This window comes from Apteryx mantelli, chromosome 7, assembly GCF_036417845.1.
Source record: "Apteryx mantelli isolate bAptMan1 chromosome 7, bAptMan1.hap1, whole genome shotgun sequence".
Classification (NCBI taxonomy): Eukaryota; Metazoa; Chordata; class Aves; order Apterygiformes; family Apterygidae; genus Apteryx; species Apteryx mantelli.
Window position 1 is genome coordinate 43,499,980 of NC_089984.1, and position 17,743 is coordinate 43,517,722.

The 17,743-nt window shown below is 38.0% G+C and overlaps 1 protein-coding gene across 2 annotated transcripts in view; it reads left to right on the forward strand.

Moving 5' to 3' along the window:
• The window catches only part of MGMT (O-6-methylguanine-DNA methyltransferase), a 176,805-nt gene that overhangs the window by 22,773 nt on the left and 136,289 nt on the right, over window positions 1-17,743 (forward strand). For both annotated transcript variants that reach the window (XM_067299572.1, XM_067299571.1), the window contains exon 3: window positions 5,613-5,752. In XM_067299572.1, coding sequence (XP_067155673.1) covers window positions 5,613-5,752 — 140 coding nt within the window. The remainder of the gene's footprint in view (window positions 1-5,612; window positions 5,753-17,743) is intronic.

A 17,743-nucleotide genomic window follows, 5' to 3' on the forward strand; every position in this document is an offset into this window, starting at 1 on the left:
CTGTGCAAAGTTAAAAGGTGAAGATTATGTGCAAATTATCAACTTAATGCTGGCCTTCGGGTTCATGACACCTAGTTTAGGAGATAAAACTCACTGTTTTGAATTCTTAGCTTCTGAACCGTGGGTTAGTAGTTTCAGTGGTACGTCTGTGTTTTGCTAGTAGTACTCCTCGGAGCTGATACGTAACTTAGAGAGCCGTAGCCCTCTGGAGGAGTGCAGCGCCACTGAGGCACGTGCTTTTTCAAAGTCGTGGGAGCATGCCTGGAAAATGAGGCTCCTCTATACAGAACATTAACTCATAAATCATCGTAGTATTCTCACCGATAAATCTTCCACTGTGAAAACCTTTTGATACTCATCTGTTATTAATGACAAAAAGGACTTAATTCTGTTGGCTAACAATGGTGTTCTAATTTTATATATAACCTTTAGCAGTCTAATGAGATATAAACTTACATATACTGTATCTATATTTTTATTTGTGTAGCAAGACTTCGGAGACTCACAGTAGAAGATTCTTCCTAAAAATGCTGTTTTTTTCTGCCTAGTAAACTTCAAAATTCTGCAGGACTTTGCCGCAGTAGCTTTGTTGGTGTTGCAGTGGGAAGGGAGAGTGAAGGTGGAGTTCACGCAGGACCTCATCAGAATTCCTCGAATGATTCATTTACATAAACCTGAGTTCAGAATAAAGACAGAGGGCAGTTTATTTAGATTTATTAGATTTTTGCTTTAATGGGCCATTCATTTCTACTTTTCACAGCTTTAACGAGGGCGCTGTGGGGAAAACAGTGTTAGGCAGAGTGTATCTTTAGAAGGATGTGGGAAGGAATAAATTTCTGTTTGCAGTAAATAGTCTGAGTATTAGGTAATTTCAGCTGGTAAAATTTAGTCTGAGGTGTGTTTGTAACTGAAAACTGTAATAATGTTTTAAATCTTCATTAAAAAGTGAATTTAATTTTAAAACAGCATTGTCTGCAGTACTCTGTCTTGATACCTGTGTTTCTGTGACACGTCTAAGTAGCTATTTAGGTAAATAGTGAAAAGACACTTTAATATGCCGACAGAGGATAGCATATTGTGGTATCTGTACAGTGACCTTCATGTCAGAAGCTCCCAATCTGATTGCATATGTATGTGGGCATTTTGGTAGCAAGCACAGTTTTATTCTTATATAAAAACAAAACTTCTAAATACTGCTGTCGAATGCATATGCTGAGCAAGACTGAAAATACTAGTTGTGTTCATTCAAGGTAACAAGATCTTCATCTATAAAGGTTACGTTAAATTGGTGTTAACTCATGGGATTATTCGTAGTTTTCTTTTGCTTGCTGTATCCTGTGTATTGTTAGAATGAAAAAGCTGTCCTCTTATAACTATTTAGTTATATTCATAGAATACGCAGTCGCAGGTTCAGTGCACCTCGTTTAGGGCTGTCACACAAATAAAAAACGAGAATGTATACCATTTTTCCAAATACATAAACTTTTATGTTGCTTTTTTACTAAGACTTCTGCAATGAGGTGCTGCTCCAAAAATATATATATAAATATATATATATATATATATATATATATATATATCCATCCTTGTGTGTCCTCTACTTGAGCAAGGAGAAGGACCAAGGCAAAAGTCAGCTGAAACAGTTTCTTAATAACATCAGCAAACGTTCAATTATTTAGTGAAAAGCCGATATGGATTACAGTCAAACTAAATAAGCCACTAGGAACCTGTAATTGTTTAAACAGGGCACACTGTACAGATAACTTGTCTAAGTTAAAAGTAAATTTAGGCTGTTTTCTGGGTGTCTGTGACTGAAGATGTGCATAAATTTTTCTTCCCAAACTTGCTCTGTAATCTCAAGATCCTGGTGGGCAAAATTGTCTGCCTGATAGTTTTTCCTCTCGTCACACTGATTGTTTATTCACTCACAGATAATATTTCACTTCATAACACTTATTATTATTTTTCAATCCTTGTACTAAGTAGGCTGTTTGACTTTGGGAACTCCAATGCACACGTTAGTGTTTTCCAGACTATCTGTTCCTGACGTGTAGTAACATCTGCTGTGAGTTTTAACACCTGTAATGACTTGTAGTGAAAATAGGCTGCACCTACACGAAGAATTCTAATATTTTGGTGAATAAAATTCCACGATTTTTAGAAAAGCTAACAAAAAGTATACGGAATCTCTTGAACTTAGTTTCTTTTCCATTTTAAGACTTCCACTGGGATATTTTCAAAGTAACAAATGGTGTAATAAGATGCTTAACTGGGAAACAAGCATCTGTATGGAGCGCCATGGTTCAGTAGCAGTGTCCGGCTAATACGTGGAGTCGTTCTGCTCCTTGGCGCGAGTGCCCGTGTCCCGGTGCACAGGACCCCATGTCTGCCTGCTTTCCACGCTCCGCAGCATATCAGAGTCCACCACAATGGCAGGACAGGTTTTAAGTAAATAGCATGTAAATGTGATAACTGTGGAGAGCTAAACGTGATTAACTCGCCTTCCTTTCATGTACCAAAAATCCAATGTTTTTAGAAATCTTCAGTGATGTCACTTGGCCCTTGGTTCTTTAGCAACTCAAGGAAAAGTGCTATCTAGTATATTAATTCACTGAACTACTTAATATAGTAGCTAGGCGTTGTCATCTCCGTTTTTAACTAATCTGGTCATGCTTAAGCCCGTTTGAAATTACCTGCTGCAGCAGTGGGTGATACCTAACAACAGATTTTTCCTTTTCAGACAGAACGCGGTGGTGTTTTGGGTTCCATCCCTTCCATATAAAACAGCTAAAAGTATAATATGTAGTTGGAAAAATTGCAGTGCCATCCAAACTGACTGGTTATGGAGCTGGAGTAACTTTGTGACCTGTTCCAGCAGGTTACAAATTCCATAAATAGTGCCTGGATCAACCTAACTTGAGGGGACTACAGAGAGTCTGCAGGCATGAGAGGTTTTAAACTGATGCTTGCCAAAACATAACTGTTTAAAACTTGGCATTTTGGGCTATCCTTGCTGCTTTGTGGAAAAACTGTCAGTGGTATCTGGTGCTGGAGAAATTTGTTTGTTTTGTTTTGTGGGGTAGCAAACAATTGATGCTACTTTAAGAGTGAGTTCCTGACTCTTAGATAATGAGTATTTTTTAGCCCAGCTGAGGTGCCAGGCAAGCACGAGTTAGGCAGATCATGCACTATTTAAACATTGAATGTTGATACTTCTGCACATGTTGGGCAGCATAATTCAGTCTTATATAAAGCAGTTTGCCTTGCTTGCCTACCTTAAAAAGAAGAAGTTGTAATATGTTTATGATTTTTTTTTCTGTTAATTCTTTCTGTATTTTTCTAGTTTTGTAACACTTTTGTTCCAGGCTAGAATTACAAATATTATTTGACTCTGGTCAAAGCTTGCAGTTCCAGGGTTTTTTTTAGTTATACCATGCTATATATTCTGTGCAAGCTTTAATGTTTTGAAAAATTCAGCCAAGGTCTGACCTTATGTAAAGAGACTTCAACACCCTGTTTTTGTTCACCTTTTAAATTCACAAAATGTACCACTTAAGTCAGACATTAGTGCTTTGTTTTGCCCCTACACTTTAGAATAGTGGCTTCTTAGTGAAAAGCAGCAACACCAAAATCTTGTGAAGGAAGGCTCTAGCCCTTGGAATCTAAGGCGAACCCTGCTTCTGAACATTGTGCCAGAGAAATATGAAAGAGAAGCAAAGAGGGAAAAGAGGAATCTAAATAATTCAACCTGAGTATTGGTTTAATTTGGAGAAAACAATATGAGAAGAGTGGAGGAAACATTTGAACTGAAAGAATAAAGTTTGTAGTGATAAGGAGGAATACAGTCTCCTCCTTCTAAGGAGTCGAGGCATATAATTAAATGCCCAATTGTTTTTAAAAGAACAAGGTAAAGTTTTCATCCTTATTTGACGTCCAAGAAGCTGCAATAATCTTTCTTCCAGTACCCATTAACACTAATTACCACCGATTTAGGCTGCATGATCTTCTGGGAAAGCAGCACTTGCCTGGCATCAGCCTTTCTGCCAAGCAGCGCTGGACGGACCACGCTGGCTTCGCCGAGAGAGTAACGCACTGCAGTGTACTACGCGTCTCTTTAGTCAAAGTGTTCATGTGTCGGTGGCTGTGTGATCTCTGTGAAATCCTGTTACACAGGCTATAGCTTGGTTCCAGACTGGAAGCCTTACTGCCGCAGGAAGAGCCAGACTTGGAGCTTATACATAAGACACATCTCAGAAATAAGTCAGGAGAAAGCACCTCTGCTATACTGATAACCAGTGGTAGATGAGCGACACTAGGAAAAAATAACAGCTGTATATATATGTAAAGTGTATGATAAATATTTAAAGTATTCCATATCATCACAAACATTGCAAAAACAGATTGCCCATTGCAGATCTGTTCATCTGCAGTCAGCGTAGGAATCCCTCTTCCATGTTTTAGGAGCCATAGAAATAATTGTCTCAAAATGCGGAATGCCTTGGGTACCTGGGCTCTACTCATTTCCTTTGGAAATCTGAGTGTTCAGGTAATGCAGCTTTCTATTTTAAAGGCACTTCATCTAGTGTCTTTAAAAATAGTATTGTACAGCTGTAAACAGTGATCAGCTGTGTCATTACAAGCCTCCTATCTACATTGTTGTGCTGTTGAATCAGTTTTCCAGCTCCGTTACACTCTGTGCTGCCATTGAATTTGGAAACTCTGCTAGTCCCGAATATTACAATAAGTTGTGAATTATTAAGGTAGAAGGCAAACTGCAATTTAGCCATAGAGTCTTAGTTATTTAAGACTAAGATTCTTAGGATCCTAACCTAAACTTTGGTGTCCGGGTGACTCTGCTATAAAAAAACTTAACAGCATTGTTCTGTGTTCTTTTTCTAATGATTTTGCAAACCAAACTGAATACAACTCAAATGTCTGATTCAGAATGTTTTTGCAGCCAAGATGAATTTGATGAAAAGTGCTTAGATGACATGAATAATGTTGTTGTTGGTCTTGTAGAGTATTGAGAAATGCTTGGCGTCTGTTTACAAGTACATTCTATCAGTAACCATAAAAACTCAACTAGCAACAACAGGAATAAAAAAAATGTTTCTTTTATTAAGCGATGATTGATTTTTTTTCCATATATTTTTTTCCAGCAGACACATTCTATTTTTCTGGTGTTATTTGCATAATATTGCTACTGTAAGCCAGTGAATATGCTTTATTGTCAGAATAATCCTTTTGAAATCAGTGTCAAAACACTTCACTTTGGATGCTGGCTGACAAACCAACCATGAAACAGCTATTACTTGTGATTTTTATGAAGGTCACTGTTCAGTTGGTTAACATTTTTTAAGACTTTGGTTTAGATGCTATTTAGTGCTGACATCTTAAAACAGACAGAATGGCTCATTTTAATTAAGTTAGGAAGAGTTTTGAAAGTAAAAGCTGTAGTTGAGGAAACTTGAAATATGCTGTTTTCTTGCTTTTTTTTTAGGTGACTTTTGAAAACTACACACGATATACTCAGTCTTGAAATGAATGTTCCTTGGGAGAAAATGCACACAATTGAGTTGTGGGGTTTTGTGTTTTTCTTTTTCTATGAACAGGTCACTTCTAAAAAGGGAGAGTCCCAGTGCAAGGTGATGCATGCAGTCCTGCATAGCCCTGTGGGAAAAATTGAAATCTCTGGGTGCGAAACAGGCTTACATGAAATACAGCTTCCAAAAACGAATGTGCTGCCGAATAGGTAAGTTCATGTCTTACTGATCCTATGTTTAAGAACATAGTGGAGGAAACAGAGTATTCAGAGGATCGGAGAAATAACTATGCATGCTTATTTTTACTAGCTATATTGGAAACATCTTACTTTCTCCTGTAAGAGGGGAAAGCAGCCTTGAGTACCTTTAAGGAGTGGCAGTTCCAAAATGCATTTGTTTTTCTCTGTTGCATCTTTAATATTATTCAAGAAACATTCTGAAAGATAATTATTTTTAAACCATGTTTTGAAAGTATGTCCTATTCTCTAAGTTTGTTTACATATGTAAATACCTCACTGCGGAAGAATACTTCCTTGTATGTTTTATATTTTGTAAATGTAAAAACTTTTTACTGAAGTACTAACAGTATTCTTCTGGCTGCGCGTGTAGAAAAGTTGGTTGTCTACTGTCTCAATCTGCTCTTTCAAGTCTAACAGCAGGTGAGGACCAGATTCACATCTGCATTCAAACTCCATCTCCTTATTTGAGTTGGCAAACAGTGTGGGGAATACATGTGTATAGATGCATATGCTCAAACAGGCAGAACGAGGACTGCATAGGCTATTTAGCCTATGCAGAGGCTTTTAGCTATGGCGTACTGCTCCAGAAAACTCCAGGTCGTTTTGCGTATTTGTAACATCTTTTGAAGTTCAGAACAGATGATATATGGCAGCTAATGTCTCAAATACAGGACTGATTGAAGCTGTATTGGTATCTTACTGTTGACCAGAAATACTTTTTAATCTCTGGTAAAGCACAGCTATCCGATTTGGGTCCCTTTTGTCTGTACTTCTTCCTTACTTGTGAGGAAATGCTGACTGACGTTTTTAGAGGGAACACTGAATTCTCTTCTCTTACATACTTTCTTTTCTGTTTTGGCTTTTCCTTTGGCAAAATTGCTAGATGATTTATTAAGACTGGTCTCTTCAGCTGTTTTCTGGTAATAAAGTTGCAGCCTTTGCCACAGTCTGTTACAGCATTTTGTTTTCTGATAAGACTGGAACAAGTTTGACTTCTCTCAATATTGTCCTTTTTTTCTCTGTTCTTCACTTCTCAAATGCTCCCTTGATTTGCAGATTATCTCCTTTTCTATTTTTATTATCCTTGTGATTTTTTAAGTGTAACGTTAATCATAAATATGAAGCATAATATATATTCTGGTTGAAATATGTATTTTTGCCTCTAATTCTAAAACCCTCAAGCCTCTAGACATGACAGAGGTTTTTGCCAACTTCAGCAATATGGAAATAACTGCTTCAGTTTCCTTCATACTGCTTTGAGTGTTGGATTTCTGCTGATGAGGGATGAAAATAGAGCAGTGTTTAGGATAAGGCTGAAGTTTGCAGTTGATGTAGACAGCTTCTGTCTAGAGAACAGGTAGACTAGGGCTCTTCACCCTTGAGAGGAGAACTTTAGCAAGTGGATGGAGGAACAAGGTAAGGGTCTGTAAAGTCTTGAAGGTGGTCAATATGAGAAATTTGCATTCTTTTTTAAGAAGTAAGGAGCATTGCATGAAAATAAAAGCTGAAGACAAGCATTCAGGAAGTTGTGGGAGCTAAAAACTGAGGGCTCCAAAAGTGAAAAGACAGGTTATTGGAAGAAAAAAATAATCGAAGGCTTAGCAATTGGTAGAGGCCAAGAAGGTAGACAGGGGAGCTACTGTTGCGCTGGGTGTGTTCATGAAGTCCTCCTGGAGAGGTAAGAGCAAAGGTCTATTTTTATGACTTTTGTCTTTAATGTTGGTGTTTTAAATGTTTCCACTTAATGGCTTGCCTTCTTTTTTGAGCAGTTTTTAGGGACAGGAAATACCAGAGCAAGTTGGCGTGGTGGGGTTAGAGAAGTTAGTCGTTCAGGCCCACAGAGCCTTTCTTTCTAGGAGAATACCCCCGTGTGCCCAAAAGATCTGACTGCTTTTTTCCCTGTCTATTTTACCTGCTTAAATAAAAGATGCTACTTCTTACAAAAGGTTTCTCTCTCACATCCTTAAATCAGTCTAGCTAAGAGGCAAGGCTTTTTCCTTTTATAAGGAGAAATTCTCTTTCTTCTCCTTCATTTACAGGTGTTGCCATTTGTTCAGATGTAACATGGTCAGATTGGTTGGTTGAAGAATGGTCTTCTGGTCCTGTCCTTCAGGCAGAAGTCGGGAAATCTAGATTATCTTCTCAGCTTTGTAATTTACTATCTCATTTTGATCTTTCAGCTTTCTCAGCAGTGAGCTGACTTAAATTCCCTGTCTTGGAAGTGTTGAGGCTTCAGTAGCATCTTGATAACACTTTGAAATGATCAGATCGCAGGATTTATATGCATATGTATATGTATTACAGAGGGAATATTGCTCACATAGGGTGGTTCAGAAGTTAAATGGTGAGCAGAATAGTCTTACGATTGCTTTCTTTAAGAATGTAAATCCAAAAGACAGGTGGAAGGTGGGACTTCTTTTTTCGCATCTTTACTGATGATAAAGTTCTAAAACTTTTAAAGACATCTGTAAATGTTTGTGCTGAAGTGTAACGTTTAATCTCTTCTACTGATTGCTAGTGAATATGTGTTAAAAGCTAGTCTCATTATTTCTGACAGAATAAAATAAAAACAAAACAGTGCCCAGTGTTTCTCCTAACTGGCTAATAAATGCTATGGTAAGAACACTGTGTAGAAAAAAAAATATATAAGAAACATAAAAATTGATTTTAATGGACCCCTGTCAGAGAGAACCATAATGAGCACGAGTCTAGTAATAAATATTGGTATTCTGCTCCACAGTTCTTGAGACTTTTAATGTAGAATTGCATGTAACAATCAATATAGATTTTAGGGTTTTTTTAACAACAAAAATAAGTAAACCTTTGAAATATATAAATACTAAGGACTTGCAATCTGTCAGACAAACCTGGTAGTTGTAGAAAAATCTGTTAAGAATGCCTGGTTAACGGCACAATTCGTATGTGGGGATCTTGCTCTATTTTACAGCTTGTAAAATGCTATGCAATTAATCACCTGAGATTACAAGCTATTTTGTGATGGTGCTCCTTAAAATTTAAGAACGCAGCCTATAATGTAGACTAAAAGGAGAAGCAACAAAGTAAAAATTCAGTACACTTGAAAGGAATTGATCTATTAATGAGATGAAATTAATTGTAATAATTTAAAATTATTCTGCTCCTTGTGCAACTGGCAGAGTTTTAAAGTCAAGGCACATAATGTCCTAATGATTTCTGTTTGGGGAGGAGATACTTTCATTCAAGCTTATTTTCATTATAGGATATTTCAGGTAAATATGTTTTTGAAAAGGCTTTGTCTTGCTGCATGCTGACTAAAGTTTTTTTAACCATTTTCGATCTTAATGCAGTGCGAACTGTTGGCTGTCTCCGTACAGTAACTTGAAAGCACTTACTTCTACTTTAGTCTAAATGTTTAAATTGTGGGTTGACTTGTTCTTTTGACACTTAACCTGGCTCCATAAACTGATGCAGTATTGAAGACGTTATCAGAATCAAAACCAAAGTCTTCCATGGGAACAGGTGTCTTGATGTGTCTTCTAGAAATCAGGGATAGATTAATTTTAGGAATGATCATATTGCTAGTGTATGATACCTATATGCTGTATCATAGTTGATGCAGTGGTTTGTTCTACATATTTAGTATTATATGGATGTGCATGCTTTAAGTGCACAGACTGTATCTGGAGAACTGACATTCATAAGTATAATTGAGTTGTTCCTGAAACAAGCTGATATATATTGTTTAAGAATTATAAAGTGGGGCAAAAAGTATACCTACAATGAAACTTGTTTTTATAAATTTGTTTCTAAGACCTTCAGCTTCCCAAGCCATATTTTCAGAAAGGTGAACTAAAAGTGTATATTTCTTGTATATATATTTTTAGTACTATATCAGCTGTCATAGTTTGTGCTTTTAGTGTGTACAAATATCCTCCTGATTCAAAACTGCTGTTTTTCTTTTCTCCAATGCTACTGTCTTGCTGTCTGTACTGCAAGTGTTTAACTTTACTTGCTCATGTCTAAAAGAAAAACTTCTGGCAACCTCATTTTTTGTTTTACTGATATAATTTGCACTTACAAGTGTCTTTAGCAGCTTTGTGAAGTTTCAGGATTGCTTTTCTTCTCCATCTTCAGTTTGGTTTGCTGCGAGTCTGCTGCATTTTTCCCAACCCTGTGATGACTTGGTTTTGAAACGTCTTCCTGAACTGGAAGGGTAAATTATCAGCTTGGTGAATAGGGAATCACACTTGTGATTTCCATTAACAATAACGGAAACTATGCTTGCATTTTCCTGTGCTAAATATTTACAGCAGAACATACCTTAGAAAGATGGGGATGTTGACTTAGTAGGATGGCAGAGAAGGGAACAGTTTTTTCCCTCTGTTGCAATAATACAAATTCTTTTAGGAATTGCCTTTTTCCCCTCAGTGAAAATTGTTCCAGGGATGCCCAGCTACTTCAGTGTTTAATATGGAATACTGGTTATGTACCCTATGAATTTGTTAATGCAGTTGAGGTTGCAGCTGTAAGATTTTGGTAAATGAAAGGGAAGTAGTATAAAGTGTCTTGAAGGAAACTGAAAAAGCTACCAGTGTGTGCCAGCCTCTGTGTCACTGCGAGGGCTCTTCCTTCCCAGGTGCAGGACTTCAGTTGTCCTGGTCAGGTTTCATCAGGTTCCTCTTGGCCCAGTCCTCCAGCCTATCTAGACCCCTCTGGATGGCCAACCAAGAAGAAGGAACTAGTTGGACTGTTCTTGTATTAATCGGCCTAAGTCTTTTAAGGGTGAATCTACAGTTCAAAAAGCTAGCCAGTGTCACAGTTGGTTCTCTGTCTACCAGAACAGCATTATCAGAAACTCTCCAAAATCTCACATTTTAAATAGGTTTCCAGCCATTACCGATTCAAAGAAAAACTCAAATATGTCCGAATGCAGCTAATGCAGAGAGGTGTATGGGAGTCTGATAAGAGCCTTGAACAATAACTTGGAAGGTGTGAACCACTCTGTTCATCTCCGAGGTATTTAATCATACCCAGTGATGATGGTTTAAATGTCAACTTTGCTAACTGTTTCATTCCTCGTACTGTAAAATTTACTGTGAGTGATATCTCACTTTGATGCCACAAGTGGGAGGCATTTGGGAGAGTGCCACTCCTCCTATTTTTCCAATAAGCATCAGCCAAGGCTAAGAAGCTTTGTAGAGCTCAGGGGCATACTAAAAACCAGCTGAAGGAGGTAGGTATGCAACTACACTGCTTAGATGCTCTGAATAGATTTCTCTTTTACTGTGAACATTTTACGTGACTTACGTGAATAGAGTAGGTATTCGCAGTGCAACTTGGAAGAGGTGCCACTCTTTTCCCCATCTAGCTCTTCCTTAAAGCTATTCTATAACAGTGGACCATTTATAATTTAAATGGTATAGGATAAAACTTGATTAAGACAGCGTAGATGTTTGTCATAAAATATTATTTAATGGTTAGGGGAGAATTTCTAAGTGTAGGGCAGGAAAAACCTGTTGAGACTTGTTTGAGACTTAAGCTACTGATAGGGTAGGATCATATATTACAGGTCATTTCATGAAAAAGGATATTGTTGTGTTCCTGGTGAGACCAAACAGCTGGGTTCTGTTTCGTGAGTATCAAAGATGGACAACTGTATCTATAGCAGTTTCTCTTGTGTAGGCGAAGCTGTATTGCCGCTTATTTCAGAAGGCCAAGACCTACTAATATCTAGTCAGGCAGATGAAAGAACCGGTTTTAGCTGTTAGTTTTTCAGAATAAAAGAAAAATGTTTATATTGATGGTATGGTGTTATTTTTTTTTGATTCTAACACTGTGGGCATTCCTAATTTTATGTGAATTAAATACTATACTTTCTCACATTCTGTATTCCCAGTGCATTCGAATATATTCCAAAATGTAAATTTGAGAGCTGCTTGACCTTTTGTATCTGTCTAGTATTTTTATTTTCATAGGACTTTGTATGTTCACAGCTTTGCTTAGATTCATTCATGTCCAAAAATCTACAAATTTAAAGAAGAACATGTATGGAAAATTTCCAAGTCTCGTCTGGTTTTGGAGTAAATCTGCATGAACTGAGCACCATGATTTTGATCAAAATCTGAACTGGATATGGTTCATTAAGTTCTGTTAAGTTCAAAACTTTTCAATGGATGTGACTTATTTTGCATTTGCATTGATTTGAAAATTTCTTCATTTCACTTGCCTCAGCCTTGGACTGTTTTCAAATACTGATTTTTGGGTTAAAAATATGCTCAGTTTGAGCAAGCATGCATTTAAACTTGATTAGCTCTGTTTAGTTAACCGTAGCGTTGGCTTACGCGTTTGTTCAGGATGATCTTTGTCAGTGCTGGGACCTTAATGTCAGTTGTGGAGCCCCTTTTTCAGGCCATATAGGCCTTTGACCACGTGTAGATGCCGTGGGAGATGTTTGCCTCTTGAGCAGAGTGACTTGCTTTGGCATTGCTTCCCCTTTGCTCAGAGGTGGTAGCCAGGTGTTGGTCCATATGGGGTCATCCTGTGGTGCCTATGTGGTGTTCAGACTTGTGAGTAAAAAAAACTGGAACATCCCTCCAGTTCTTGCAAAAAGATACTTTGTTCCCGTTGATTTTCTTAACAAGTGGTGTTGCAGTGTTTGTAAGATGGTAGGAAGATGTCAAAACGTGGACGAGTTCAGACGCATCACCTCCCTACCAGCTAAAACAGAACACTTACTACTGTAAATATAACCATCCCAGCTAACTGCATTTATCAAATACCAAAGTATGTTTGGCACTACATCTTCCTTTTTTAAAATTGTAATGTATTTAATTGCTGTTTGCAATGATTGTAAAATGGTTCATTAGATTAATCTTTTGTGGGCATTAATATTAGCAGATCAGGTTTGAGATACAGTCCCCATATGATGCATGTCTGCATGTGTTAAGTCATTCAGTAAAGACTAGGTAAAAGGCTTGGACTCCTCCATGTGGTCTTTGCCTCTGTAGTATTTTGTTCTCAAAAGCTTCAAGATACTACCGTAGTTCAGAGAAAGAGCATGGACCTTTTGGGGTGACACTTGCTTTTCTCTCGCGTGAGCTCTCTTTTTTTTTTTTCAGTAAACATTTCTGAGCTAAAGAGTTTGTGTGGTGTTTCTAAAGGCCCAGGGATTATGCTTTCCAGCCATGCCTGTGCCTGATGGAATCCATGTTATTACTTTTAAAGCTTCTTTTCCTGTGCCTTCTTCCAGAAAGTCATCTTGCCCTCCCTAGCTGGTTAGGGTAGATGAAGCATTTAGAAAGCTCTTTCACTCCAGATCACCTTGCTTGTGACGCTGGGGAGTCTGCAGCAGTCGGGAACGAGCAGCAGCTACGCTTTCAGCTAGTGAAGCAAGCATTCAGTTTGTGCCAAAGATGTCTTCAAAGACAAATCCAGCCAGCTGGGACGGTGGCAAGGAGGTCTGCTGCTGCGGTGGGTATACATGATGCCAAAAGTGTGATTACAACTTGCGTGTTACCGTGCTGGTGTGTTATATTTTAAGCTGTTGGAAACAGGGTTGTTATACTTGTACTCACAGACTGTTATTCTGAGAGACTCATTCAAAGCGGAGTGTTTCAGGGATTCCCTTGCCTATTATTTTGTTCCTCTTTTAAGCATTTTAGCTTCGAATGCCAAAAAGGATGCAAATGACTTCACCCTCAGCTCCCCCCTCAAAGAAGCGGGGCATAATAGTTAAACACATGGGGTAAAATCGACAGCGGTTTTTAGGCATTTAGTTCCCCTTGAAATCAAGGGAACCCTGTATGTGTGAGTCAGTGTAGTATAAACATGCTCTCGTCTTGATCTGTTTTCTAATCTGCTTTTGCCCTGAATTTTAACCCTTCTCAATGCTGATTTATATATATGCATAGAAGTGAAAGCATGCGTTGGGTATCTGTGTAGAACAGTTACCAAAAGGAGAAGGCAGTAGCTTTGTATCATATATTTCTATAGTTTTAATATCTGAATATCTTTTAACTTGTGATACCAGACTGTCAAAAATCTCATTGACTCTTTTTGTCAGTTATTTTAAAATTAAAACATGCAGATGTCTGCTAGGTGATAGGATAAATGGCGCCTGTTACTTTCTTCAAATTATTGAAAAATGCCGGGAAGAAGGTGGTATATTTTTTTCCCAAAAAAAAAGAGAGAGAGAAATATTACCTTCTGTGGTAGAAGTGTCTACAAATATCCAGGCATCAATCTTTATTTCAGCAGATTCAATGGATGTGGCAGGAAGAGTTATTATATAGCATAGTCCTCCTTTTATTAAAAATAAACTGGGCTAGGTTTTTTCTTCATAGTTTCTTGTGGAGGTGCTACAGATTGTTTATGCTGCTTCAAGATAAGAAAACTTTATATTGGAAGTCGTGTTTCAAAAACTTAAACAAAATGAACTCTAAAAGCATGTGGAAAGTGTGCAGACTTTGTGAGGGCCTTGCGGGTAGTACAGCTCAACTACTTTGTTTCATAAGTTTTTCTGAAATGGTTTGCAAGATAAGTTTTACTGGCAGGTTCAAATGGTGAAAAACTTTATTTTGCCTGATTGGCAAAAACCACATTCCTCTTTCACTTAAACGGAAGTGAATTTCAAGCAACTCCACTGTAATCAATACCATACTTTGATATGTTATTTTTCCTGACAGCACTGCTGTATTTCTATTCGTGTGTCAAAAGCAGTATTAAAAGATTCAAATAGAAGTAGTTTTTTGCAAGTCTCCACAGTTGTGTTTTTGTCCATAAATCTAGCTGGAGAAGCCTTTGAGGGATCTCATGTTTAAACCAAACAGAAAACAAAAACTAAATTTCTGTTGTGGAATTATTGATGCTAATAATCTGACTATTTTTTAAAAAATCTAAGGTTAAGGTAGCATTTTTACATGGTGTTGCTGGAAAGAGTTATTTCAGTGTATAGAAGAGCGAACAACTTTGCTGCTATGGAGTTATGCGTGTTTGTAAACCTGGATGGTTGGCTAAGACTTCTAAAGCAAGAAATGTTATAACAACCCAGTGCTCACATTTTACAGTGAAGATATTTTAAAATGGCAAAAATAAAAACAAACTGTATTAGGTTATATAACTTGTGCAGACACCCACTTGAAAATATCACAGATATGATGGTTTTCTTTCTAGTGCAGAAGATATAGAGCCTTAATAATTATGAAAAATAATTTCACCAAAATAGAGGTGAAATTTTGTCCATGCAACCCCATCTCCTCAAATTTCTTAGGAAAGAAATCTTTTCCTGACACCATGCCCTATACTATGCCAAAGATATTATGCCCTACATAATATCTTTACTAACTTATGTAATTCAGGCTGTAGGGAGTAGAACCTTTCCACTTCTTGCACCAGTAGTAGATTAATGCAGTGGAGGGTTTTTTCCGTTGTAAATTTTTGCTATGAAGATAGAAAAATGGATTGCATAATTACATGGATTATGTTTCCATTATATATCAGAATTAGCGGGTATTCTTAAATATTGCAACTCTTCATCTTGGTTTTCTTCCCAGACTTCTCTAGTTCTCAAAAAACGTAGATACCCAGGCATATTGCCTAGAATAATTTAAAGCTCCAGAACTGTTTTGAGATTAGACAGTACTTTGTGGAGCCTAAATACAGATGAATGCCTGGGTACCAGGAAAAACTCTTCCAGCTCCATAAGCGAGAGAGCTGATTTACCAAAAGTGTCTGTGCTAAGTGTCTGTGATACCTACCCGAAGAGCCTTGAGTATGCAAATGTTGTGATCATAGTATCGTGTAGTGTTAGAAAGCTGTATTGCCATGATTGTTTTGGATTTATCTGGTGTTTGGGTTTTTTTCCCCCAACTACAGTCGCGGATGTCAGCTGCAGCTGCTGATGCTCGTTTGCTAGTTGGGTTCCTGCATTTGCAGCGCAGCTTGCAAAGATCACGTACTACCTGTGTTTGCGCTCATCCGTAGTTGTTCTTAAAACGTCTACCCTAATTCTTTCTATAAGAAGAGAATTCAAGATTTTGTTAACTTGGTAGGACAAAGCATGTGGCCTAACAGTAGATAGAAACCTTTTGGGGTGCAGAGCTGTGAGGGACTATGTATCCTTAACACGCCAGTTCTAGAATGGAGTCACCTTTACTGTCGCATTGATTTCACTTAAGTTGCAAATGATCTTCACAACACAGTGCAAGAAAAGAAAGAGTTAAAGAAAAAAAAAGTTTTAAAACCTTATTCTGTAACTGTAAATGCCATTTTTCTTTCTTCACAAATGTAACCTTTTAACATTTATTTTTAGCTTTTACATTAATATATGTAAAAATATTAAAAGCTCTTGTATATTACATTAAAAACTTATGTCAGCTGCCCTGCTTTTTCCTATTTATTAAAACTTTTCAAGCAGTGAAAACATTTTACTTGTTAATGAGGGGAAGAAGGAAAATTAATGACATAGAGCTTGGATCTTCCAAGATGTCTCCTTTTAACCATGCAAAACCAGCTCTTTTTCCCACACTATGTAGTTTAATTTCTGTGTTAGGGTTCAGTAAGCAGATGCAAATAGATTTAATGATTTGCATCAGTAGATCACTTCTCAGTTTAATATCCTCTGATATTTTGGTCAAGGACTTTTTCCTTGGAAGGCTAGTGCTGTTTTGTACAGTAAAATAATATTAATATTGGGAGCATTGTTATGTTCAAGTAAAGCAAAGTAAATATATAACTTACTCAAAACCAGAATCTCATATTATCTTCTCTCTAAGACCATGCAGTGGAAACAGTTACCCAGAAAAATACACTTAAGGAGCTATTGTGAATTGCTGATCATATTACACATTTAGGACTGGTTTCTGTATCACTTCTTATCTCCCACTATGTCAAGATGATGCCGATGTGAAATGCTCCTAACGCCGGTGAAGTCGCTCAGCCAGCGTGGTGCGTGGCCACAGCCCGCCAGCGGGACGGCCGTCTGCTGCGGAGCGTTAACGAAAGGGGCTGGGGCACGTCAGCAAGGAAAGCTGAGGATTACAACAGGACACTTACTGTATATCCCAGACCTTGGTCTTTTTCTTAAAGCCTCAAGCTTCTGGTTCTTCCTTGGCCTGGCAGTTTCTACAGAGCTGTTTCTTGAAACATGGAGATATAAATTATATCTATTTTCTAGTTGTTAAATCTAAGTGTCTAATTTATGTAGAATCAAATCCAGGTCCCACTGAAATCAGTGCGAGAACTGTTACTTTAGTGGGAGGAACTGAGCAGTCTGACATAGTTCTTAAAACACTGCAAAAAGTTTTAAAGTGTTAGAACTGATGTTTAGTTAGCAAAATGCATCAATTAAACAGGCAGCATCTGAGCTCTTTCATGCCACTGGCATCATTACACGTGTGAGACCGGTAAGGTGACACTGGTGAGAGCTTGTTGCAGACCTGAATCACAGACCCAGCTTCCCACGGGGAACTTCAGCCCCGCTGGTGTCTCCTGAAAGGGCAATGCGGTGGGATTCAAGCTGTGAAGATGACTTCTGGAGGGTATCAAGGATGCTTTCTTGATGCGTGGCCCTGGATGGGCGAGCAGGGGGTGGTGCACAGCTGGATCTGCTGTTCGCTATCAAGGAAGAACAGCGTGGGGCTGTGAGAATCAGCGGCAGCCTTGGCCGGCGTGAGCGCGAAACACGAGTTCAGGACCTAGTCTCCTGGAAGGAGGGCAGCATGTGTGCCTCCAGAGCGTTCCAGCTCCGTGCTTGATACACTTTCTTTGCCCACATCCTGAATCCTAGGACAGGAAATCACCATACTGTGTTTGAATTTTCCTTCTTGGTTGTGGTGTCATTTTAATTCACTCTTTTTAAATGAAATGACAGTTTGGGAATATTTCTGTTTTGAATCTGTTCCAAATTCACGCGCTCGTTTGGGCTAAACATGGGGCAGAGGACATTATTTCTATGTTGGTTGCTATCACAGTTCTTTGAACAAT